At 43.4% G+C, this 24,854-nt stretch overlaps 1 protein-coding gene across 1 annotated transcript in view; it reads right to left on the bottom strand.

The window, feature by feature from the left end:
• meis1a (Meis homeobox 1 a) overlaps positions 1-24,854 on the bottom strand; it is a gene marked incomplete at its 5' end in the record, with an annotated part of 43,112 nt that overhangs the window by 14,488 nt on the left and 3,770 nt on the right. The window contains 7 exons of the mRNA XM_079219926.1: positions 302-378; positions 11,572-11,717; positions 17,467-17,578; positions 20,691-20,837; positions 21,465-21,515; positions 21,617-21,667; positions 22,868-23,009. Coding sequence (XP_079076052.1) covers positions 302-378; positions 11,572-11,717; positions 17,467-17,578; positions 20,691-20,837; positions 21,465-21,515; positions 21,617-21,667; positions 22,868-23,009 — 726 coding nt within the window. The remainder of the gene's footprint in view (positions 1-301; positions 379-11,571; positions 11,718-17,466; positions 17,579-20,690; positions 20,838-21,464; positions 21,516-21,616; positions 21,668-22,867; positions 23,010-24,854) is intronic.

Below are 24,854 nucleotides of genomic sequence, written 5' to 3'. Positions count from 1 at the left end.
AAAAATGCTTTTAAAAGGAAGATTACCAACCCCGCCTTTAAGTTTAGGCGGATTAAACCGTGTGGTTAAATCCCCAACAGTGTAATTTGTTGATGTTTCCATTTCTGAGATGTAAACAGACCACACCTACAGGTCTCTACCTCCAGCCTCCGAGCGCCAATTAAATCTCCAATTAACCGCCTCCTCCCCTCTGTCACTGTAATTGGGGGATATTTAGAGAAGAGGCAACCCCACAGGATTGAATGCACGTCATTATGTTTCCTCGGCGGGGTTCAAACACACAACAACGTCGCCGACTCACCAGTTGTTGACCTGCAGGATGGTGAGGCCGGTGTCCTGAGCCAGCTGCTTCTTCTGCTCCTCCGACGGGTACGGGTGCTGCAGAGGGACAAAACACGGAGGCGTCAACACACTGCAAAACATCACGGGGTTGTTTCTTCTCCCGTTTTTTTTTTTTTTTTTAGTGAGAGCCTGAAAGCTGCTAATTAGCGTTTAAGAAGGGAGGCGGGGCTCGACTCATTAAGGGGATATGAAATGGAGCATAATTAATGGGAAGAAATGGTGAGCCAATTAGAGAGGGAAGCCAAGTGGAGAGGGCGCCCCGTTAATTAGTGCGTGTGTGTGTGTGTGTGTGTGTGTGTGTGTGTTGGGGGTTCGTTCAGGCTTGTTTCTCTCACAGTAGCGGATCAGAACAGGCCCGAGGCTGCTCAGCTCCAACCCCCGCAGTCTGCATGTGTGTGTGTTTATTATGCTTTCAAATGTTATGTTGTAGGTATTGATTCAAAGTATCCTCATTCAGCAAAGTTATTTTTGTGCGTTCTCCTCCAAGTGTTCGGGATAAATTAGCAATCAGAGCGGCTGCGCTAACCAAAGCCCCCGGGACGAGCGTCAGGCTTCGTGAGCAACTTTTTACATCGTGGCCAAAACGGTGGAATAACAACTTCCTAATCAACTTACATTGAGACAGTGACGTCTGTTAATCAGCTTTTTTTAGGGGTAAAACCACTTAATTTAACCCTCATCTGAATAATTAGGTCCTAGAAGCTGCAACATTCACTAATAGACAAACAAAAGCTATTATGTTCATGTGAATGACAACGAGGCTGGACTGAGGGCTGGGAGGCGGAGTTAAAGAAAACACTCTCTCTATTGTCCCCATGGAGAAAAACTAAAATATATATATATATATATACACACACAATTATACTCTTAACAACTAGCATCCTTTCATCATTAGACCGCTGTTTGTTCCCCGTGTGAAATGAGGTCAATGTTGACGTTTACTGCGATTTCGCAGTTATTTGAACCCAAACGACGACCTTTTTCAAATACTTTTGGCGCCTGAACGTAACCAAGTCGTTTCCTGTGAAGACTGAAGTTTATTTTTAAAAGACGGTGTGCACCGGCGGCCGGTGCACTCGTAGGGAAACGCACAAAGAACGCCGAGTAACTTTTTCGTAAAATGACGACCACCAGATGCCGCTAAATCTCCCTTTTCCGCTATTTTGTCACACTGTATGAACGTAATCAAGAGAAATAATGGTGAGATTAATACATAATGCGAGTAAATCATCACTGAATGTGAGCGTCCCTCCTGTCCACACTGCAGTTATTCCATCATGATGTGGCGTCACTGAGAAATGGACCGTCCTCCTCAATAAGAGGCTTCAGCAGTCTGAGCTCGAGTTAAATCGAGTCCTCCTGGCAGCCATATGTTGGCTCGTTGTTGGCGGGTTTATTTTCCACAGAAACAAAACTACTTGCGGCAAAAAGAGGGAATTTCATTCTATAAAACCCACTGGAGTCGCATGACTCAAAGAAGTCACCCATTTCCACAATAACACATTTATTCTTGTTTTTAAGACGGGACAGGTTTAGGTAAAATGTGTTAAGATTGCGATTTGACCAATGGCGGTTTATTAACAACTCATCTGAATGCACTCTCGCCACCTGTAGTGCAGAGAAAAGTTCTTGTGAAGCTGTTGAACAATAAATTATGTGTCAGTGCGACCGGCTGACAGCCAGTGAGAGCTCCTTCATGTGAAACCAGCTGCTGCAGGTCCTCGGCGGCCCGGCGCTGCCCGTCCCTGACCCAGATAGCGCCGCTTTTTTTTCTTCTTCTTTTCACACTGATGTAACATGCATCGCTGCTCAAGAGTTCAGACTCGTTAAACTCTGCAGAGGGCAGAGCGGAGAGTCCAAAATGGCCGTAAGAACAGGAAAGCAGAGATGTGGGTCTTTCTACATTTCTAAATGGAAATATTTGGCAACCTCTTTATTCTTCCAAGTGATTTAATAGATATTTAAAATGTTCTCTTTGGTTTTAACCATAGACTGTATATAAGAAGTGGACGTAGTCATCGTGACCCAATCTGTTGGTTTCTGGACTGACGTTTTGAAGCCTCACGTTCGTTACCGCCATCTTGGTTTACGGCCATCGCCATGTTGCTTTTTGCAACCTTATGTCAGCCGATTTCTAAGTCCTGACGTTTCTTCTTCTTCGTCTGGGACGATGTGTTAGTTTTGCGCTGTGTCGATTGTGCAAACAATCAAATATACTTTAAAAAAAACGCACCTCTTCGCGAACAGCTAGCGTTCAAGTTAAAACGAGCCATTCATGACAACTTTAACGTCAGTAAACAGAGTTCGGTGAATCTGACTCTCGTTCTTAGAATTACTGATCATCTACTAATGCAAATTCTGATTTTATGTTCAATCTCAAATCACATTGGCTGTAAAAAGTAGAAAATAATGTAGAAAACTGCCATGTTTCCGCTAAACACAATCACTAGTAAACATGACCTGAAGCTAAATCCAACAGCAGAACATTTTACTGCTAAATCCTGCTTAAAACTGTATTTTTCCTTGAAGTACTTCCTCTAAGTACTTTAAGGCGTTGGATACCCGTTCCTTCAGGGGTCTGAAGTAATGAAAGCGCAGTTTGTAAATGTGTGATTAACAATCTAAAGTGTTGATATATTTCTGCAGCCGAGCCGACACGCGAAACACAGACGAGGAGAAGATATTAGCGGCACAGGAAGCTGGAAGATTCCTCCACTTCCTGTTTCACCACAAACCCTCCAACGCTTTTATTGCTTTCATCAAACGGCCTCGGGCCGACACCAGAAGACTCGCCACATGTCTCTCTGTGGCGAGGAGGGAAAGTGTTTGATGTCGTCTTCCCTCCGCTCCGACCGTCCCCTCTGCCAATACTGCAGCGTTTCCCCTGTGATCTGATAGCAGGTAATTGGCCTAAACTGCCTCTAATTTGCCACAAAGAGCGATAATCATGAGGTCGTTTCATCGCCTTCTCGGCCACAGAGTCGCAGCTCCCTCCGGGGAGGAGCTGTAATGGTCCCGACTGCAGAACAAGGACGAGACAAAGCAAATGACGGCACAGATTGTTTAAACCTGGACAACACACACACACACACAGCTGGGTCAGAACCATCCGGCTCTCATTGCTCATCAAGTCACATGAAATCCCGGCCGTCACAGGCGGCGCGGAAAACAATTTCAGTGTTTTCGAAGCCGCAGAATCCTGGGAGGCGAGAGTAAAAACACATGGCGCGCGGTTCAGGGCCGCTCCGACCTCCCGGGGTAATTTCAGAGTTTCCACGCAGGGTTTTTAAATCTGAAGCCACCTGCTCGTTATGAAATGATAATCCTGTTAGCGGGGAGCAGCCTGGACGAGCACCGGCAGAGCTCAGAGGCTGGTCTGGGATCAGTCGTACTGCCCGTCTCACTGGGAAGGTAGAGCTTATCTAAATGGTGTAATATCGGGTTGTGAGGTTTACGAGTTTCATTTAGTAGTGCACAGATTACCAATTCAAGCAGAACAAATTAACTTTTAACTGGTTATGAAACAGTCTCAATTTAATGCGGATGCCTCAATATTTTGGATATTGCTGAGCCCGCTGGAGGGAAGGGAGACATGGGAGAACCAGAAATGAAAGAACGGAAACAATACCACCTTTGTCCACAGGGACCGCCAAACTCAACACAAAAATATTCCTCGTAGTAGCTTTAAAACTCTTACGTTTTGCCGAACAACTATTTAATTGCCAAAGCCACAATCTTGTTTTTGCTGACCTTAATTTATCTGGTTTATTTTATTTAAAACATATACACTCGTTTTAAAGTACTCTTATCTGTTTGTTATTTACCATATGCATGTTTTTGTTTTTATTATATTTTTATTGCACTGATGTTTAATGCACATTTCACAGAGTCAAATTCCTCCATTGTTCAACGTCTTTGGCAATTAAACAATTCAGAAGTGCAACAAAGCCCACCAGAGACAACTGGCTTCAATGAACAAAGCATTTGCAGAATCACCCAGAATTCTTCATCACCTGCAAACACACTATTTCACGCTGCATGTGGGGAAGGTGTTGCCGTTTAGTGTCCCAATAAACCTGTTAAGAGGCTGTAATTACATCTCATTTAGAGTGAGAGTGTAAGTGAGAGTAAGCATTTAACAAACATGTCAGCACTGGTCCAGAGTTGTCCACCTCTGATATAAGACAATTAAAAAAGGTAAAAATCAGAAAGCACTTATTTACAAGAGGTAAAAAATGTTTTTTGTTGAGTTGAAGGTGACTTTAAACTGTGTCTTCTTTCCTAATCATGTGTTTTTTTCTCCGACAGCTTGAAATCTTTCCCTCCATCTGTCCTCTGATTGGCCTCGCCTCCTCGCTTCATTATCTGACGGACGCTCATTTACGCTGTCAGGGAAGAAAGGCTGCTCCGTGATGTATGTGACCACATGCTGGACATTTTTTGTGTGTGTGTGTGTGTGTAGGGTGGGGGTGGGAGGGTGAGAGGTCAATAAAGGCGACCCCCACAGAGAGCCGGGCCCTGGGGTCCCTGGGGGGCCTGTCACTGAGGTAATGGATGATGTTTTCACTGCAGGGTGAGGGAGCCACGGAACAGCCGTCCTCACACTGCAGGGAAATTAACGTCTGTTCACAGTGGCCTTTCTTTTTAACCAAATCCAGAGCGTTTTAGACCCTCTGCAGTCCTGATAGTTGGGCGCTTTGTTCTTGGCGGAGAAACTCGGGAGATTTAGTTCACGGGAAAACTTTACAGTTTTGGCAGAACAGCCTCCGACCTGGTTGGAACTGAATCTTTGACCTTTGTTCTTAAATCTGTGGTATGTTTCTACTGATCGTGAGTTCCAGGAAAAATTTAACATTTAATCAATTCTGATAGTTTTTCACTATAACAGGAAAGATATGCAGGGCACATTGCATTTAATACTTAAAATATCTTTGTTTTTTTTTTATGTCAGTGTCAGGAAACTTAACTCTAAAAATCTGTCTTGATATCAGATTTAGAAACTTTTTAGTTGCAAAAACAAGTTTGCTTTTGGCGCCCAAAACTTTCCAAGGAACAAAATTAGGCACATTCCTTGAAGACCTTTTAGGGGCCGGGACTCAAAGTATAAACTAACTTTAGTACTAAATCCAGAACTTACTCTGAACTAACTCTAGTCTGGTGTGAATGAAACGCAAGAAAAGATTTTGAGTTTCAAACATTTGTAAAGTATTTCTTTTACAAACACAAGCAGCTGCAGCACAAGCAGCATTTCATCACATACTTGCATTTTAACTTTCTGTGTATCCTGAGAATTAAAGCTTTGGTCCTAATAGCTCTCGAAGCTAACTGCCGATTAGCATGTGAGCTACCTTGGATTGGAGGTTCAAACCGTTTATTAAAGAAACATATTGACTGCTGTGTCATACCAGTCTGAAAGAAAAGCCCTGTAATGGAGCAGTAGTTACTCTGGACATGTTTAAATAATAATGGATGGAGTCAAACGGCATCGAGGCTGTAAGAGCTTTTGCCGTTTACCAAAAAGGTCAGAACTGTTAAGTCGACTTCATGTCGGTCAACAGCAAACGTTTGTTCATCGAGGTTCACCGGACTATAACTCCATATGAAAGATATGCACAGATTTACTCTTTTTTTTATTGCTAATGCGACAATGCCATAAAAAAAATAAGATCCACTAGGGGGCAGATCAAGCCTGAGTCACAGCAGAAAAAGAGAAGAGCTTGATTAGTTTCTTTTACACATTCTCTGCCATATAGTTCATGGTCTTAAATGCAACTTTCAGATGTTTCGCATTCGTTTGTAATCAACAGTGTTGGGGTAGTTACTCAGAAAAAGTAACTAGTTACACGTTACTAGTTACTTATGAAAATGGCAACTAGATTACTTTACTAGTTACTGCATTTGAAAAGCAACTTCACTACTAGTTACTTTCCATTTTTTGAAGCAAATGTCCAAATTAACCGCAAAGATACATGGACAAACATCATGGCCCTTTCATCACTTTATTTTCAATTTTCAATAATAATGTATTATTATTAATATCATTTCCACTAATAATAGCGTGAGTCACACGACACTTCCTGCATGAACAATCTACCGTAAACGTCGGGTTACGAGCCGCTACTACCTTCAGTCAGAGTCCCCGTTAGCTCCCCGCTGTAGCCGGCTGGGGCTCCTGCTAGCGCTCCGTCACTTCCCCGCTAACTTCCGCTAGCTCTCCGTTTACTTCCGCTAGCTCCCCGAAAACCACCAAAGGTATCGGGACCAGGCTCGACACCCGACTTGGGCAGAGGGGACGCGGGCAGTAGCAGCAGCAGCGCTAGCTAGCAGCTTGTTGCTACTGTTCATGCAGGAAGTGTCGTGTGACTCGCGCCACTAAAAGAAAACTTTTCGGACTGGTAAAAATGTCTTGGGTAACGCAGGAAAGCGCGTTCCTGAGGTCTAGTAAAGTAGTGTAGTTACCAATATTTTGAGTGTAATGCGTTACTTTACTTCATTACCTATAATAGTAATATCGTTACTGTAATCCGTTACTTTGTAACTCGTTACCCCCAACACTGGTAATCAAGACGTGCACAAAACTTTTGGCTGAGTCATCGATTACGTCCAAATTTGTAGAGTAATAAAAGAAACTAAAACAGAGACTAAGCGGCACTAGAACGCATAAATCACATTTTAAACACGATCGCCTCTTCTTTGTTAAATCTGCGGCGCAGATGACGGAGGACAGGAAGAACGCGGCGGTGGATCCCACATCCGTGGCGTCTGATGTCCGACGCCGTCATCAGAGCGAGACTTCCTGTCCGGTCATGCCTCTGGTGAGGGGGCGGTGTTCATATTTCTGGGCGGCTGAACACGTGTCGGTGCCTGCGGGTCGCCGTGGCCTCGCCGTCACCCACATCTGCGGCGCTGTGGCTGTAAACAGCTGCTGACGGATGGATGGATGGATGGAGGTGTCCCGGTGACCCCTGACCCCTGGTGGATGGAGGGCATGGGGTCTGCGAGGTCAGCGCCGGGGCTTCCTGCTAACTCATCTGTCCCGCTCGGCTCAGGAGGCCCATTCCTCAGCCGAGCCGGAGTGAAGTCCTTCTCTGTAATTGCGGCGCTCGCTTTGAAGTCGTTTTCTCTCGTCCTCTTCACTGGAGGTTTTTTCGGCGTGCTGAGAAGCACTTGGACGTGCAAAGTCTTTCCAGCTGTTTTGATGGAGTCTCGTGTAATTTGTAAGCCGCGTAGCCGCTATTTAATGAGCGGGGCGACGGTAAACAAATGGCGGCGCGCACACACACACACACACACACACACGGCTTCCACCACCTGTTTGTGCGGTCGGTTTGTAAAGAAGTCATTTAAGGAGGCAAACAACATCTGTGAGCGAGAGGGAGGTAAATTACAAACTAATTACATTAACAGGGAGGGTGCTTTGCACTTTTACATGAAATAAAAATGCGAAAAAAGCAGGTTGTGTGTGTGTGTGTGTGTGTGTGTGTGTGTGTGTGTGTGTGTGTGTGTGTGTGTGTGTGTGTTGTAAACACCATGACGGCTCGTGGCTCGGCTTTTATGAGCTGTGGCTCAGAGACGCTGCTGGAGTTTGTGTACGACTTCACGGGAGGAAGGCAGAACACACACACACACACACACGTACGTACGTACACACACACACACACACACACACACACACACACATATACACAACACAAACAAACACACACACGCATACACGTACACACACGCACGTATACACGAACACATACACACATACATATACACGTACACAACACACACACATATACACGTACACAACACACACACATACATGTACACAACACACACACACACACACACACACACAGCGTGCAGCTACTGCGAGGCCCGAGACACAAGGATGTAAAAAGGCAGCAGGATCGGGGAGCGTATCTCAAAAGGATCTCTCCCCGAATCAGACGGACATTTTCCACATGTTGTTTCGGCAACTTTTCCATTACCACTCTGTGTAACCACGGTAACCAGGTCCATCAGGATTAAAGCGGGCCAATAATAAAGAGTCGGACTGCAGAACTTAACAAAAACAGGCTGTCGGTTGAAAAGAGCTATAATGCTCGACTAGAAACGTACATATAGGCACACGCACACACACACACACACACACAGTGGGGAAACGAGTATTACTACATTTCTACACTGTAAAAATAGTCTCCTGGCTCATTTAAAGGAATGTTTCATTAATGTGCACTGTCCCTACCAAATAAACCAGTAAAATATAAAAACTATTAAAAAGTCAGACATTCCTAATTTTACTCCCCTACAGATGTACAAGCGTCAAAATGTTCTTAAAGTTACTGTGAGGAACTTTTAACTGCTTATGAAACCGTTTCAACTGAATGCTGATGCCTCTACATGTGACCTCCATAAGTAAACGAGACCATCAGAGAGACGGCTATACTATTCTTAAAGCTCGTCATTAAGGCCCAGATCCGGTTTCTCTGCTCCGACACCAAGCTCTTGGAGAACCGGGCCGTAATGCTGGGCCCGCTGGAGGGAAGGGAGGCTCGGGAGAACCAGAACCAGGACTGAGCGGGTCAGGCTGTCAGACCCCGCTGCAGTAAAATGAGGTTTTCTAAAGGGAACCTGGTGCTCGGAAACACTACCGCTTTTGTCCACAGGGGCCGCCAGAATCCACACAGAATGTACGTTCATTCAGGCCTGAAGTTGTTGAACGGTTTTTAAATGTATGATGATTCAAATTAATTGCGATATTATTCACCTTTTGTCCTTTTTTAAAGAATACATTTCGACGTATTGAGCGGTTGTCGTCCTCTGAATGGATAATTTACCCAGAATCTAACCGTATAGGCAAATGTGATGTTAACAAGCGTACGCTATAATATTCATCCATCATAATATTTTACATGAAAAATAAATAAATACAGCAGCGACCAAAATGTGTGAGGAGATTTTTTCCCCCACTGTTTTTTAAAGTCGCACTCTCCTCCGACACCTTCATGAATGAATAAACTGTAAAACAGATAAATCAAAACAGCTGCAGGTTTTCCAGTTTGAGTGTCTGAGAAGTGAAGTGTGTCTCTTTAATATCCTCCGTGGTGTGTCATTGTTTTCTCAGATTTAGTGTTTTGATTCCTGCATTGAACGTACTTGCTGCCCTTCACTCAACCTTAACCTCCAACAGCTAGCGCCTTTTCTCCCTCCCTCAGGTACCAGTGTTCCCTCCCCCTCTCCTTCTCCCTCCCACCGTTCCTCTCGCCTCCCATCTGCTGCAGGACTCGCTGTCCTCCAGGTTCAGTCTAAGAGTCCTGGCGGCGGCCCCGACCCCCGTGGAGCAGGAACCGATTTAGCCCCTCTATGTTTGGAGGCGGGCGGGGGGGCGGGCGGGTGGGGGGGTGGGAGGCGGAGGCGGGGGTGTTTTGGTTGTTCTGCTGGCCTCAGCCAAAACTATGAGTCAGTCACCGCTGGGATCTTCAGCACCGGGCCGGTCCTCCCGCTTTAGATGGACGATTCATTTCAGTTTCACGCTCGTAAAAAGTAATATTCCCCTTCAGAGGTTCTTACATTCTCAATATTAGAATGATTGGAAATTGATTTATGTGTTATGCTGATAAACAGAAAAGATCATCTTAAACTTGGTGGGAGTAACTCCACCAATCCTTTAGACACAGAGCAGAGTCCCGGGCTTTCACCGTTGCGTAATAATCCAAATTAGCCAAATGAGCTTGTTTGTGTTATTAATGGGCTGTAAAGGGTAAACAACAGCTGTTTGTGTGTTTGGTTGGTAATGATGACAAAGTATTGACCTTTGACCTTGACAGTTGTAAATATTTGTGGTTGCACTTTATCATTTGTTATTTATTGGTAATGAGGCTGTTGAGCCAAAAACCTCACAGATTTCACTGATTAGTTGGATTAATGTTGTGTAATGCGCTATGTTGGACACCTTTTCATGATTATAATAAAAAGGTATTTTATTTTGTCAAACTACAAAATCCTAAATCTCTACTGCAGTTCATCACATCAAATATTTCTTCATTTACAAATAACTCAGGTTATTCCTGATTGGTTAAGCCGGTGCCTTATACGGCAGTTTGCGGCTAATGCCGTGTGTGTGTGTGTGTGTGTGTGTGTGTGTGTGTGTGTGTGTGCTGACGAATGAGAGGCAAACTGTAAAGCGCTTTGGATAAAAAATGTAAATGCAGATCAACTAAAAGCAGACAATGTAACTACAAAAAAGGCAAAAAATTAACACGTAAAGTGACAAAAAGTAAAAGAAACTTCCAACAACAATGAAAAGGGGCCAAACAACCACAAAGAGACACAAAGTGACTACAAAGATTATGTAAAATAGCTGCAAAGAGACAAAACAACCACAAAAAGAGGCCAAACAACCATAAAGTCATATATATATATATATATATATTCCGTATTTTAAATATTGGAAGAGAAGCTGCCATTCTAAACTGGTTCTTGCCACCGAACCCTCAAGTGGAAGTGTATACATTCTCAGCTCTGCGTTCCTGCTGTCGGGACGCTTCTGACGAGCCCACAGGTGAAATACCTGGACCACAGCAAAGGTCAAAGGTCATCGCCCCCGGATTGAGAATGGGCCCCAAGTGTTGCGAGCAGGTGGGAAACGGCCGGGGCTGAGAAGGTCAACTCCACTTCAAATGGACAGAAATGGCAGCGCAGAAGTGGAAGGTCGCGGGTTCACTCCTCCGAAAACAGCCACAAGTGCTGATTAAGTGTTTATAGGGAGACACGCTCGACACCGGGGAACTTTTAAACGAGTCAACTGTTGTGATCTTTACACAATAAAGTCAACGTCACAAGTTCATCATGTCTTGTGCTCAATCATTTTTGCAGAATTGTACGAAAAAACAAACATTTTAAATGCAATTTGGCTTTTTGTGATAACTCGACTGAAATATTCCGTTATTTGAGGAGATTTACGCCATCGTGCATTTGTTTTCTCTTTGTATTCATATGGTTATCACGGCATATAAGTGTGATTAGCATGTTCAAGTTAAAGCTGTGTTGTTGCCTCTTCTACATGGCAGGTGGACGAGTGCCTCAGTATTTTTGCTCTCGTTTAAGAACAAATTGCAGATGACAAAGATTTCGAAGTAACTTCCATGAACTCGTGAAGGTACCACGTGACGGCAATAAGCCCCGCCTCCTGATCATCCGGATCACATCACTGAATCTCAAACTCAAAATGCCGCTTACCGTCAGGTGTTGAAAAAGCCAGGCTCTCAGGATGTTGGTGGCCACTTTGGGGAAGATGCCTCTCTTCTTGTTGCGCAGCTTTTCCCTGTCGGGGTCGTCGTCGTCGCCGGTGCTGGGAGAAGCCGCGCCGTTGTCCATGCAGTCACCTGATCGACGCACGGAGAAGGAGAACGAAAGAAACGTCAGTTTACCGTCACGACGAGAAACCGACGTTTCCAAATATACCAAAACATCCCGGGCTGGTTGGTCCACATCTGATTAAGGTCAAGCACTTCGTCCCGACCTAAATGTCAGGTTAAAGACTCAGCAATTCAGCACCCAATTTTAGTTTGTGCGCGCCAAACATCATCCTGTCATGCGCGTATTTATGTATGCGATATCGGACAGCAGGCCTAGGTACAAAATGCACGGCCCGCCACTGCATAACAGACACACAATTGCTTGACTTCCTCTGGTAAAAGTACACTGTAAGTACAGAAACACTTACAATACACAACAAAATTCCCCTTTTTCACTGGGGTTTTACAAAAACAAGCGCATTCGTCATGTACTAGGTTTGTGTGTATTTATTTACCATATTTCCCTGTGGTAGCAAAGCACTGCTACACAGCATGCTAGCTAAAATTAGCACCCGAGTTGCTGGGCGGATTCAAACCGGTGACCCTGCAGTAACGCTCCGTAACCCCCCCCCCCCCGCAGGTTTTGGACCGTGGCACATAATGCCGCATTTCAACTGATTAACCCACTAAAAACTGCCGAGCCCGGTGTTTTTACTGCGCTTTCTCTGCCCGTTTAATGAGGCTCATTTTCTCCTCAGTGTTTTTTAACAGCGCCGGGCCAAGGTTAGGGCGACGGTCCCCGGCAGCCCTGCAGCAGGAGATCCAGGTCCGAGTCAGCGGTGGACCTGGGCCTCCCTCCGCCCGGACAGAGGCAGGATTCTGCCGCGCAGCAGAGCCTGAAAAGGTGGAAATAATCATAAAAATGATGCGTAACTCACTAAACAAGCTCTCAGCCTCATTAGGCTGAACCACAAGCTCCCCGAGGCCGATTTACACTCCACCCCCTCCTCCCTCCTCCTGAGAGAGCCAAAGACACAGAGGGTCCGACCCAACCTGCTAATGGTTTGTGACAACTCGGCTTCACAACAACCTGTGGACTAAGCGGGTGATGAAAATAAGGAGGGGGGGGGGGACAAAAATGATGGCGGACGATTCAGTCAAAGCTTCACTTTGTGGTCACAGCCGGCAACATCGTGAAGCTGCTGCACGGAGGACACACAAAGAAGTGAAGTCTTGAATATTCTAGAAGCTTTAAAATCAGGTGCGACAGGAAAACAACCGGCCGGCAGCGACTTTAAGGCGAGACACTGCATCTGTAGCTTCACGAGCCTTTTTAGAAATTAAACTGACCAAATATATCTCCGTAAGATCATGTTTCATTCCGCCAAAACGTTGTTGGATGCGCGCGAGGCCGTGCCAAAGAAACATCAAGCGTTGGCGCGAGGAACATGACGGATCTCGTTCTGCTCTGCACATGTGAGATGAAGAGAAACGAACACACGGAGCCGTCGGGTCGGGCCTCCGTCGCTGCTGCTCTTTAAGAACTGTTTGAACAACATTTTATTATCCGCGGTCTGTCGGACGAACGCTCACTGGAGAGGGAGAGAGAGAGGAGTGGAGTCTTTATTTTCCAGCGTACGGACCATTTCTCTTCTGCTGGGCACGGTGGGAGGGGCCACGTGACTAAAAAAGCCAATCCGCCGCTGTAATGACGGTGACCTCACTGCTGAGGTCAGACCTGGAATAAAAACACTGAGACGGGCTGAGATGAAAATGCTGAATCTCCTGCTGTGAGGATTTAAAAGGCGTAGAGGAGATCGGACCGGCTCTGTCTACACAATGTGGCCAAAAGTATGTGGACACTGGAACATGGCACTCGTCTGGTTCCAGCTGCTGCACCAGATGTTTGAGTACGAATGAAAGAGAGCATCAGTGAGGCCCAACGCTGATGTTGAGGGATCCGGTTTGGCGAACAGTCGATGTTCCAGTTCATCCCGAATGCGTTGGGTAACTCCCACTTCAACTCACAAACCGTCTTCTTACATTTACGTTCATGTAATTATTAGAGAAGCTGCAGGGTGTGGATTAGTGAGCTTTAAAAAAGGTGGTGGGTACATCTTCTGGTTAGCTTTTTACTCCCTGCGTTTATGCTAAGCTAGGCTAACCATTTGATTGAAATCCCGTCATCTTGCGGATAGAAAGCAAACAGGTCGCTTGTGTGGAGGTCATGTTTCTCTGTTTATGTTCTCCAGGACGGCAAATTAACACCGAGCGCCGGCCAAATACGCCGGAGAGTTTGGCCGTGCCTTCTGAGTTAGCAGATGTCATTTGAAGCCCCGCCGAACTGAGTTTTCTTTTTTTTCTTCTTCCCAGTAACGTCAAAGAAATCTCTTATTAACCGCATTTGGCTGCATGGCGGAGGTCATGCGTCAACGATGCTTAAACATCCAGCAGCCGACAGAGAGCGAGGTCTGACTGCGGAGACGTCCCGTCAGGGGGAGGAACCTGACGAAGCACATTCGTTTCCAAACGGAGGTGTGACCCAGTTTGTCTTTAGTGTCATAGTCGGTACTAAAATGAATAAATGAAACACCCCCAGTTGGCGCTTGACAAGTCAACACAAAAGATTACCTTCTAAGATATGATTAGATGTGTGGCAGTAATTTGAATGGTTAAATAGATGTTATATAACACTTATCTACTGAAAGTCTTTTACAAAATATATCATGAAAATCATCGTTTAGACTCAGAGCCACCTACAGGAAGTCAAGCCTTAAACTGAAGCATCATTGTCCCTCCCACTCCGTTTGATTGACAGAAACACCTCATCTATGAGCGCTCTGCAGCAAAGACGGAAACTTAAAAAAACTAAACAAGAAGGAGCAGATTATCAGTGTACCATCCGACCGAAAAAAAAAAAAAAAAAGGAGGTGCTTGAAAATGAAACCAGAGCGTTGGAAGCTGCTGGTCATCCGACAAGGAAAAATCTGTTCTATTACGGATTGGACTCGTTTAGTTTGTAAAATATCCCCCAAAAACACGTAACCAGCTTCCTATCCAACACATTAAGACAATCAGGTTTCAATAAAAGCTCCGAAATAAACTAGAATGCACTCTCAAAAATCCCATTAGTGCACCCATAAACAGTTTACAGTAGATCTGATGGGAACTACAATGAACAAGTTGGTCAATAAATCTACTGCCACCATCATGTTCACGTCTACATTGGTTGAAATACAGTTAAAAAGGAACACAGCGTAGGATCCAGTTGCATCCAGCTGAATACCCGCCGCTTCTTTCTCACGACTGCGGTGACGTGAACCACATTTCATGTCGATTCTTTCAATAGTTGTTGAGACATTTCCCTAAAAAGCCACATTAGTCAACCTGGTGGTGAGATGAGATGATTTATTCTGGGCACCGTCAAACCGTTTCTATTCACTAAGACAAACAAACAACCACCTTCTGCTGGCATAAATAAAAAGTCTTGGACGTCAAGAACTTGTTGACAAATGTCGACCGCTGACCGACTTCAGCGTCTCGTCTTTTAACGACGACGACGACTCCATTAGCAGCGGAGACAAAATAACAGCAGTCTCTGATTTGAAATGGCGTTCAGATGTTATTGTCCAGTACAGCAGCAGATTCTCATTAATCACAGAACAAGCAGAAAACCACAGGGACATTTCTGCAGAAAGACAGATGAAGGAAATCCTTAATGAGAAAAAACATTAGGAAGCTTGTGGAACTGAAACCGGCTTGAAAAAAAAAAAAAAAGTCTTCACATTATTACTTCTGATGCATATTAGGATTGTAAATGCTTGATTAACAAGTCTATTGAATCAAACACAGCCTTTTTGCTGAAGGTCAGACTTGGCGGTGACCCCCCCCCCCCCCCCCCCCCCCACACACACACACACACACACACACACACACAGCGGTGTAGACCTGTAAACGTGGGCAGCAGATAGAGAAACCACAGGGCCTGTTTCAGTTGGCCCGTTAACAGATGCACGCTAGCAGAACCGGCTGGACTGAGACCAGCAGCATGGAGCCAGAGCGGTGTGTGTGTGTGTGTGTGTGTGTGTGTGTGTGTGTGTGTGTGTGTGTGTGTGGAACTGCATTTAGTGTTTTATTCTCTTATATCTGTCCGTACGCAAGTTTCTGCTATTATGTCATTATCACCATCATCTGTGTGTGTATGGTAATGTTTAATAGTATTTAAAGAATGGTTGCCACTAATTATTATTGTCATTCATTAATCTGCTGATTAATGAAGAAAACTATTGTTTGGCCTGTAAAAAACAGTTCCAAAGAAATGCCAAAGTTGCTTCTACAAATTGCAATCAAAATATATATATATATATATATATATATATATATATATATATATATATATATATATATATATATAGAAAAAACGTGAACAGTTTAATCCTAAATCTCAAACCAAAAGGAAGAAATATATATTTTATATATAGGTTTTTGTTACTTTCCCATTATTTAGTCTGAAAGATGGACTTCACTTCCACACAGCCGATCACATCTCTCCATATTGAAGTAAAAGTAGATGGAAACACACTCTGTGAAAGTACATTACTTCATATACAGCACTGCATACTCTGTGTACTGCATGTTTGCGTTTTTTGAGTCTGTTTGTTTAAATATACTTTTTGTGTATTTACACTGTGTAAAATATGAACATATATGAATTCTGTTAGGGCCGTTTCAGTGGGAGTGTGTTCACTGCATGCTGTGTTATTTCTATTTCCCCCTCTGCGTGTGTCTGCGTGTGTGTGTCTCTGCGTGTGTGTGTGTGTGTGTGTGTGTGTGTGTGTGTGTTCTGGGACATAAAGCTCTCTTTCTTCCAGCTCGGCTCGTTGCTCACATCGTCTGTCAGCCTTCATCACTCTTTCACTCCCTCTTTCTCTCTACCGTCTCCCTTTATTTTCAAACCTGCGTCAAGTCCAACATGTTGGAAAACCTCTACCACCCTTCATAAACTCTCTCTCTTCACACACACACACACACACACACACAGTACTATTTTATGGAACTTTATACTTCTAAATATTGTACTTTTATATTTAGTTCTTCATCTCCTTCCTGTCAGGTAAAACCTCGTATCTCCAGATGTGTTGATGTTGAATGTTTGTGATAAACTGAAGGATGAAGCGTTTCCTTCATGTGTTGATAAACTCTTTAAAAAGCCTCTTGCATCAGCTGAGCTCTTTCTAGAGATACGAGGTTCTCACAAACATGAAGATCTTATAGAATATGATGCATTAATGTGGATTAAACTAGCCAACAGGATATAAAGGAGTTAAAAACATCTACAGCAGTAAAATGCAACGCACACATTAACGCAGCACTAATATTAATACAGAAACATCATGAATAGTAAAACACTGGCAGGGGTACTTTTACTTTTCATACTTTGAGTACATTTTACTGGTATTAATCCCATTACTTCAGTAAATGATCTGAATATTTCTCCCACCACAGAGTTCATATGCATTTGTTTTTTTACTTACTTTTAACGGTTTTTATTACTTATTTTTAATGTACTGTAGCTTGTATTGTGTGCCCTCCTCCCCACATATAATGTTGTATTGTGTCTTTTATCCTGTAGTTTGCTCTTGTTTTATGTTTGTTATGATCTGTCAAGGGACTACAGATGCGAATTAGCTGTAGCTAAAATCTGGTGCAGTGCATCGAATGGTGACATTTATGTTTTAACTGTACACGGTCCCTTTTAAATAAAGATATATAAATATATTAAACACACAGAAGAAGTACATGCATCGTGGACGTGGAGCTCCGTCAGTGTTCCCACCTTGTTCGCTGCTGTTGTCTCCGCTGTAGGACGTGTGTCCCCCGCTGGACGGGCCCGGCGTCCCGGCCGAGCGGATCGATGCCGCGTCGTCGGGATCTCTGCTCCATGAAATCTGCAGGAAAGGATCAAAAAGACACAGGAGGGCGAGCAGTGAGACACGGATCAGATGCATGACCTCATATGTAAAAAACAGATTCATGCAGGTTAACGGTAGGAATACTGTGGACCTCGATCTCCATCTTGTCTCGGATGCAGTTCATGTCAGAGACAACGCAACCTTGACCTCTTAATGTTCTAACTGCCTTTTGGTTTCGGTAAAGATCAACAAAAAGCCTAGAGGTTGGATGAAAGACAAAAAACTAATCCATATCTTAGGTTTCCACACTCCCAAACTCAATATGATTAGATGGTGTGGCAGTAATTTGAATCTGGTGGTGTTTGATTATTCATCGTGTCGTTCAGAGGATAAAATGTTGGACAGAAGAGGAAAACAGAAAAGACTTTGTGCGTCAATGTTGTAGTGCAGGATGGTAACATGAAACTTTTACAGTAAGACTTAAATAGATGTTATTTAACACTTATCTACTGAAAGACTTTGCAAAATATATCATGAAAATCATTGTTTAGACTCAGAGCCACCTACAGAAAGTCAAGCCTTAAACTTAAGAGCATCATTGTCCCGCCCACTCCGTTTGATTGACAGGTGATCTGTGCACAACACGCATTCATGAGCGCTCTGCAGTAACAAAGACGGAAACTTAAAAAACTAAACAAGAAGGAGCAGATTATCAGTGTACCATCTGACCCCCCCCCCCCAAAAAAAGGAGGTGCTTGAAAATGAAACCAGAGCGTTGGAAGCTGCTGGTCATCCGACACTAAGCTGCAGGAGTTCACACTTCTGGGTGATTACGGGGTTAAAAGGCCTGACAAGTGGCTGCTGGTAGTCGATTTAAAACCCGCTCTGCTGGCTCGGAAAACCGGCACGACCCGACTTTGACGGAATAGTCTCAACTCGACTCGAAAAGGTGAGGAACGTCGCCTCGCTACGCAGCCAGAGCTGGTGCAGAAGGTGGAGCGGTAGCAGCTACATATAGCTGGGCTGGACTTCATGCTATATCACTGGGTCTGGATCCAAACTCTGGACCTTCTATTGTCCGAGTTGTTAGAGTTCGGAGAACCGGAGGATCGACGCTAAGCGGCTACAACTGAGACTCTGACTTGGAGCCCTTTCCCACTAAGATGAGGCTTGTGTCTTTAGTGGGAAACGTTACTATGACTCTGCGGTGGTCACAGGGATTTAAAGGCTCCAGCTCCCATCTTATCTTACACGGCAGCTGGATTCTCGCGATGCCGGCGGAGCACAAAAAACAAGTCATGCTTTTGTGAGCAGGAAGCGACAACAATGGCGGCGCCTGAAGCGGCTCCAGTAGATGCTGCAATAGCGTCAGATATGTCCGAAATACTGGAGAGTATTTACTATTTACTCACTGAAAGAAGATCAAAGAACGAGACTGAAGGCTTTTCTTGATGGAGAAGGTGTTTTTGCTAAGAATTTGATTGACAGATGGTTCAACTGCCAATAGTTTTTTGAACAAATTCCAATGACGGCTTCTCAGATAGTTGTGTAAAAAAATTAAAAACATCGACAGTGGCGGAAACAAACTAATTCTCTCTTCTTTTCTGCCACGATGCCATGTGACATACGTTGAAGTGAAAATGTAATCAGGGGTTTGGACGACTATTATATTTCATTAAAGTGCAAAACATACAATTCATATGATCTCCTCACAGCTTGACTCCAGTCAAACAGTCATTCCATGTAAAACAAACTTCAAACTCGACAGAAACAGAAAAAACAAACTCATCAAAAGCATCTTTGTTCGTCTTTCTACTGTTCAACCTGTCACCAAACGCTGGTTTGGTCTAAATAAACCACTGACTTCACCAACCTCCTTTTACCTTGCTGATCGTCTTAAAACTCAAAAGGAACACAAAAAAACTAGAATTTGTTATATCAACAAATGTTCCAGCAATCACCAACTGTGGTTTGAGAGTTTGAAAGACTGAATAAGTAGGAAACACAAAAAAAAACACCGTAACATTCTCAATGTCTATGTACTGGGGCGTTCGTGACATCCAACATGACACGGCAGACAAAAACCTGTAAAAGCACAATCGCCTTTTTTTTAGCAGGTTTTTTCGGAGGTGAAAGCGTCTCTGGATGGAACACCGGACAAAGGACTCATAGTTCTGCCGTGTGTGGAGATGAAGAAAAGGCCGTGAAGAAGTTCCCGGTATCTCTCTGTCCGTGCACACGATGCCAAGAGCTCCGGACATCGTTCGTCTTAGCCGACACGTCTTCAATGTCCCGGCGAGGTTGGGAACATTGGCGGACAGGTGGTGCGCTTCAGTTACCAGGTTTTCATAGAGTGAATCTGAGAAGTGGACGTATTCACTGTGACGTCACCCATTGGTTGGAGGACTGCCGTTTTTGAAGCCGCAAGTTTGGCATTCTGGCCGACGCCATCTTGTTTTTTGCGACCGTACGCCGAATAAGGAAACGTTAAAGTCGTAAGACGAAAGAATGAACGACTCCCGGAGCGGTCGACGCCGTGTTAGCAACCTGTCAATTACAGTAAGCCCCGCCCTGAACCATATGGACCCTAGTTTACTAAATGAACATCGTGCTGTATTGAAGAAGACTTTAAACTAGAGATTGATAGTCATTTTCTCATAGACTTCATTGCGTTGGCTCCATTTTTCTCTCACTTTACAAGTCATAACAACTTGCAATCCTTAATATTCTGAAGAATAGAAATGAGCGTCAGGGAATTTATCTTTAAATAGCGCCATGTATCGTATCCATGGGTGAAAAGGGAACTAAAGTGATGACAGAATAGTAACATTAACATTGTTAGCCGCACATCAATAATGAAAAAAGTGCTTTAAAGTAAACTGGATATAAAACATTGTTAATCCTGAATTTAGGACGGTTGAATTAATGCACACAAGTATCGTCATATTTGTTTCTTTTAGCCGTCAGACATAACCGTCCGGTAACATCTTTCTAAAATGTAAACTATGACATCTAAAGAGCTGATCTCAGTCCACAGCTGCTCTGCGTGTCTGTACCATCTAATTCCATCGTGACACGGCACACTGGGAATCGACAGCAGAGTATATTTAGGCGTGTATCGGTTTGCAGGAAGTGGCGGCGAGCTCACCTGATCCATGTTGTTCCCCGAGGACCGGATGAAGTCCTCGCTGTCCGATTTGTTTCCGTCTTTTTCGTCCAAAACCAGATCGATCGGCATCTTCCCTTTCAGGCAGCTGATGTACCGATGGCAGAAGTTATCACAAAGCTCGTGGACCTGCAAATTAAACATTTACCAGGATTACACCTCTGAACAGTCGGCCATTTTAGTAAAATAAATATATATATAAATATAGACACACGTTTACTTTATACTTTAGTACATTTCAAAGTAAGATTTTGTACTTTTCACTCCGCTACATTTATTCAAAACATATTTACTACGAGTCACTGCTTTCATAAGAACACATGATAAACTTAAATCACATGATGCAGTACTGTAGTGTAGTACTGGTAGTAAACAAAGTATCTCAACTGGCTCTTAATTAACAAAATACAACATTCTTACATGAACTCATAAGTGACAAAAAGAGAATAATATAATATCCCATGAGAATATAACCCTTTGAGAGAAGCCATATTGAATACTATTCATACTTTCAGTGTATTTTGTTGAGGAAACTTGTACTTTTACTACAGGAAAATTTTGAATTCAGGCCTTTTCCTTAATATAGAGAACTGTGGTATTTATGCTTCTACTGAAGTAGAGTGCTCAAGTACTGCATGTGGGTCTATAACTAAATAAAGATAATTACAATGTTATATTGGTGATATCGGAATATTATAAAGATGACTGTTTTTGGTTCAAGATTAAAAGGTCAAAGGTCACTGAGAAAATTCTGACCTTCTCCAGCTCCAGGAGGTGGAAGCGCAGCACTTGTATCGACTGTACCATCTACAAAACATAAAGATAATAATGCACGACTGAGACAAAAATAAACAGTTTTATAACAAAATAGTTTATACAATCATAACAGTTTAGTAATAATATCTCACCAAGTTATCCAGCTCAGGATTTGATGAAAATAAAGGCCTTTCTGATCGGATCTAGACACAGAAAAAAAGTAAACGGTATTACAATCATGAAACACAGACAACTGCCCCGTGGCCTTGTGGCCCCTGTTTATTCCCGTGCGAGACCCCGTGGCCTTGTGGCCCCTGCATATTCTCTTGCGAAACCCCGCGGCCTTGTGGCCCCTGCATATTCTCGTGCGAGACCCCGCGGCCTTGTGGCCCCTGCATATTCTCGTGCGAGACCCCGCGGCCTTGTGGCCCCTGCATATTCTCTTGCGAAACCCCGCGGCATTGTGGCCCCTGCATATTCTCGTGCGAGACCCCGCGGCCTTGTGGCCCCTGCATATTCTCGTGCGAGACCCCGCGGCCCCGGCCTTCACAGATGGGGCCACAGCAACGAGCACAAAGGCGTTTAGCCCAACGCGCTATTCTCCGAAACGCCAGGGGGCGCACCAACGAAACACCAACAAAATGTATAAAGAGGCAAGAAGTCAACGAGCGTTAGGGAAAAACTCAAAACATGCAACTTCTCAATGTTGAGGAGAAATTGTAATCAACTGTAAACTCATAATAATAAATATAAATGTGATACTTTTTCACATCGTATGATAACGAAACAAAAGGTTAAATATTCTGTAAATGATTTGACTTGGATGGCAACGTATTTACTCAAATGTAGATGTTTAAGATCTCCCTTTATTGGCCGTCTTTCTCAAATCCTCAGACATATTAAAAGTAAAAAAAATGTAATTATTTGACCTTTTAATTTCAGTTATTACTAGTTACAAACATCTAGAGTTGCACGACCAAGCCCAGCGACAGCTTGCAGAGCTCCTTCAACGCTTTTGGTAAAATACGTGATGAGGTCATCTCTGGCTCCCGCATCCCTGCATCGGGGACCCTACGGCGGGCAGAGACCTAACGGGGCCCCCGAGGCTCCACATGTTGGTCATTTAAACCAACACCAGCAGTGACAACTGTACCATTGATCCTTAATTTTTGATTTCAGAATTTGCTCATTAGTTGCTTGTTTATCCATTTTTAGTGCAGTATTTAGTGAACAAAATGAGCTCTTCCATCACAGAGTAACACACAATGCACAGAAAGTGGGTGTCATTGGGGGCCCACAGCTCATTTAGGCCCCGGGCCCCCCACCCTCAAGGATTAATCCGGCCCTGGCCCCTGCAGATCTGTTCTCCATGAGCTCTGCTAGTGGATGAAATGTGTCTGTACCTGTTTGGAGAAGACGGCGATGTCCTCGTTGAAGGAGTCCGAGGAGCAGACGTCTCCTCCGGCCACGCCGCTCTCCCTCGGCGTGCACGTCGCCAATTCACATTTTTCAAAAATCAGTGCGAGCAGAGGGAATAAAGGATGTCTGAAAGAGAAAGAGAGAGAGAGAGAGAGAGAGAGAGAGAGAGAGAGAGAGAGAGAGAGAGAGAGAGAGAGAGAGAGAGAGCAAGAAGGGGGAGATCAGCTCAAACTGTAACAGAAGTTTCCTACTGCCTCAAACTCTGTGGCTCCAAGATCCAAATTACAACAACAAAAAAGTAGAGAAAGTGTGTTGTTTGGAGATATCCATCCCTTAAATGTCCGTTTCCACCCCGTTACAATGGAGGTGAATGGAACTTTGTTTGTCGAAAACATACAAATGATTATACTTCTTTCCGGTGTCCTTGCTTACTCTGCATAATCCACAAATTACAAGGGCCATACTTTTCATAGGGACTACTTCTTCAGCAGAATGTTTACTTCCAATCAGTGGGAAACAAACACAGTACAAGTACAAACAAGTACAGGTCCAAAACAAACATTGTTTTGGGGCGGATGAAAAACAAATCTCAAAACCATGACAAATAAAAACCAAAAATGCATGCATGGCAAAAAAGAAAAACACTTGTTTCTTACGACACAAGTCTGCTCAGAAACTAATAGATAAAAACATCGCCGCAATCTAAACAAATAAAAGCATGTATTACACTTTTTTTTTTTAAATTAAGGATTAGCTAGATGAATCTTTAAAGTTGGAAAAAACAATACTAAAGCAGTTTGGTGTCATAACCAATTCAAGCTTGGATTGAATTTTAACGTTAAATCACAAGGAACCATTTCACTAATATGCAGTTACAAGTTATGTTTCAGTTTAACTGAAGAAAGTTATTTAACATTCAGATGTATACGTCCTGTCTTGTTTTATCTAAAAAAGTACAGCTGATTGTCATTCGCATCTAAATTAAAGGAGGTAGCACGACAATGAAAAGACCCCAGAATCGAACCCTGAGGAACTCCAAACAAGCTTTGGTTTGAGGTCAAGCTACAATTAAACACTGAGGGAGCGAGAGCAGATCTAACCCTATAATAAAGACTCGCAACATCTTAAATGAAGTAATCCGATTACTGGCCATAATCTGATTATTACGTCCGTGTAAACACAGCCAGTAGAGCTGAACATATTAACTGGTGTTTCAGTTTGTTTGTTTTCCAGCTAAAATGTCTCAAAAGTGAGGATATACTGCTTTCATCCATCATCTATGATAATAAAACTGAATATTTTAAAATTTATGCCAGAACAACGAGTACCTAGTGCTCTTGGAAAATCATTTTAAAACCATGAATGCATTTAATAGTGAAATTAATCAGCCGATAAAAGGTCCTTTGCATTGCAGTTGTGAAGAAGAGCACCAAGAAGAGCGCCTGCTGCTCCAACAGTCAACAAAATACCAACTCTAATGTTTGACTGAGTTAAAGTTGCAAAGGTTATGCCGCCTTTTTTTAAGAGGAGGTTTTAAATAATACGAGTTTCTAAAAAGAAAGAAAGAAAGAGAGCGATTGAAAGAAAGAAAAAGCTCCAGTGGCTTTTTGTAACATGAATAGATGCTGCATGTTGTTATCGCTCCATTAGAAAGACAAAGAAAGCTTAACTAAGTATTTACTACGAAGTAAGTACTGTTCTCATGTACCATTTTTAAGTTACTGCATCTTTCAGGATCAATTTTAAGCCACTTTGTACTTCTATTATCATACACTTTAGAGGAAAATATACTTTTTAATCACACTTCCTAATTAACAGCTGTAGTTAAAGTTGCTTTTCAGATAAAGTAATTGTATACGAAACCTAGATTATTAAAAGAAAAAGGTCAATAGGAAGACTTCAGATCTTTTACAAGACGGCAGCAACACATTACTCCATTACTTAAATTACTCCATTTGCTTCCCATTAAAC

The sequence above is a fragment of the Taurulus bubalis genome (assembly GCF_910589615.1).
Source record: "Taurulus bubalis genome assembly, chromosome: 6".
NCBI lineage: Eukaryota > Metazoa > Chordata > Actinopteri > Perciformes > Cottidae > Taurulus > Taurulus bubalis.
The sequence above is the reverse complement of the archived record's forward strand: the minus strand, read 5'-3'. Positions and strand labels throughout refer to the sequence as shown.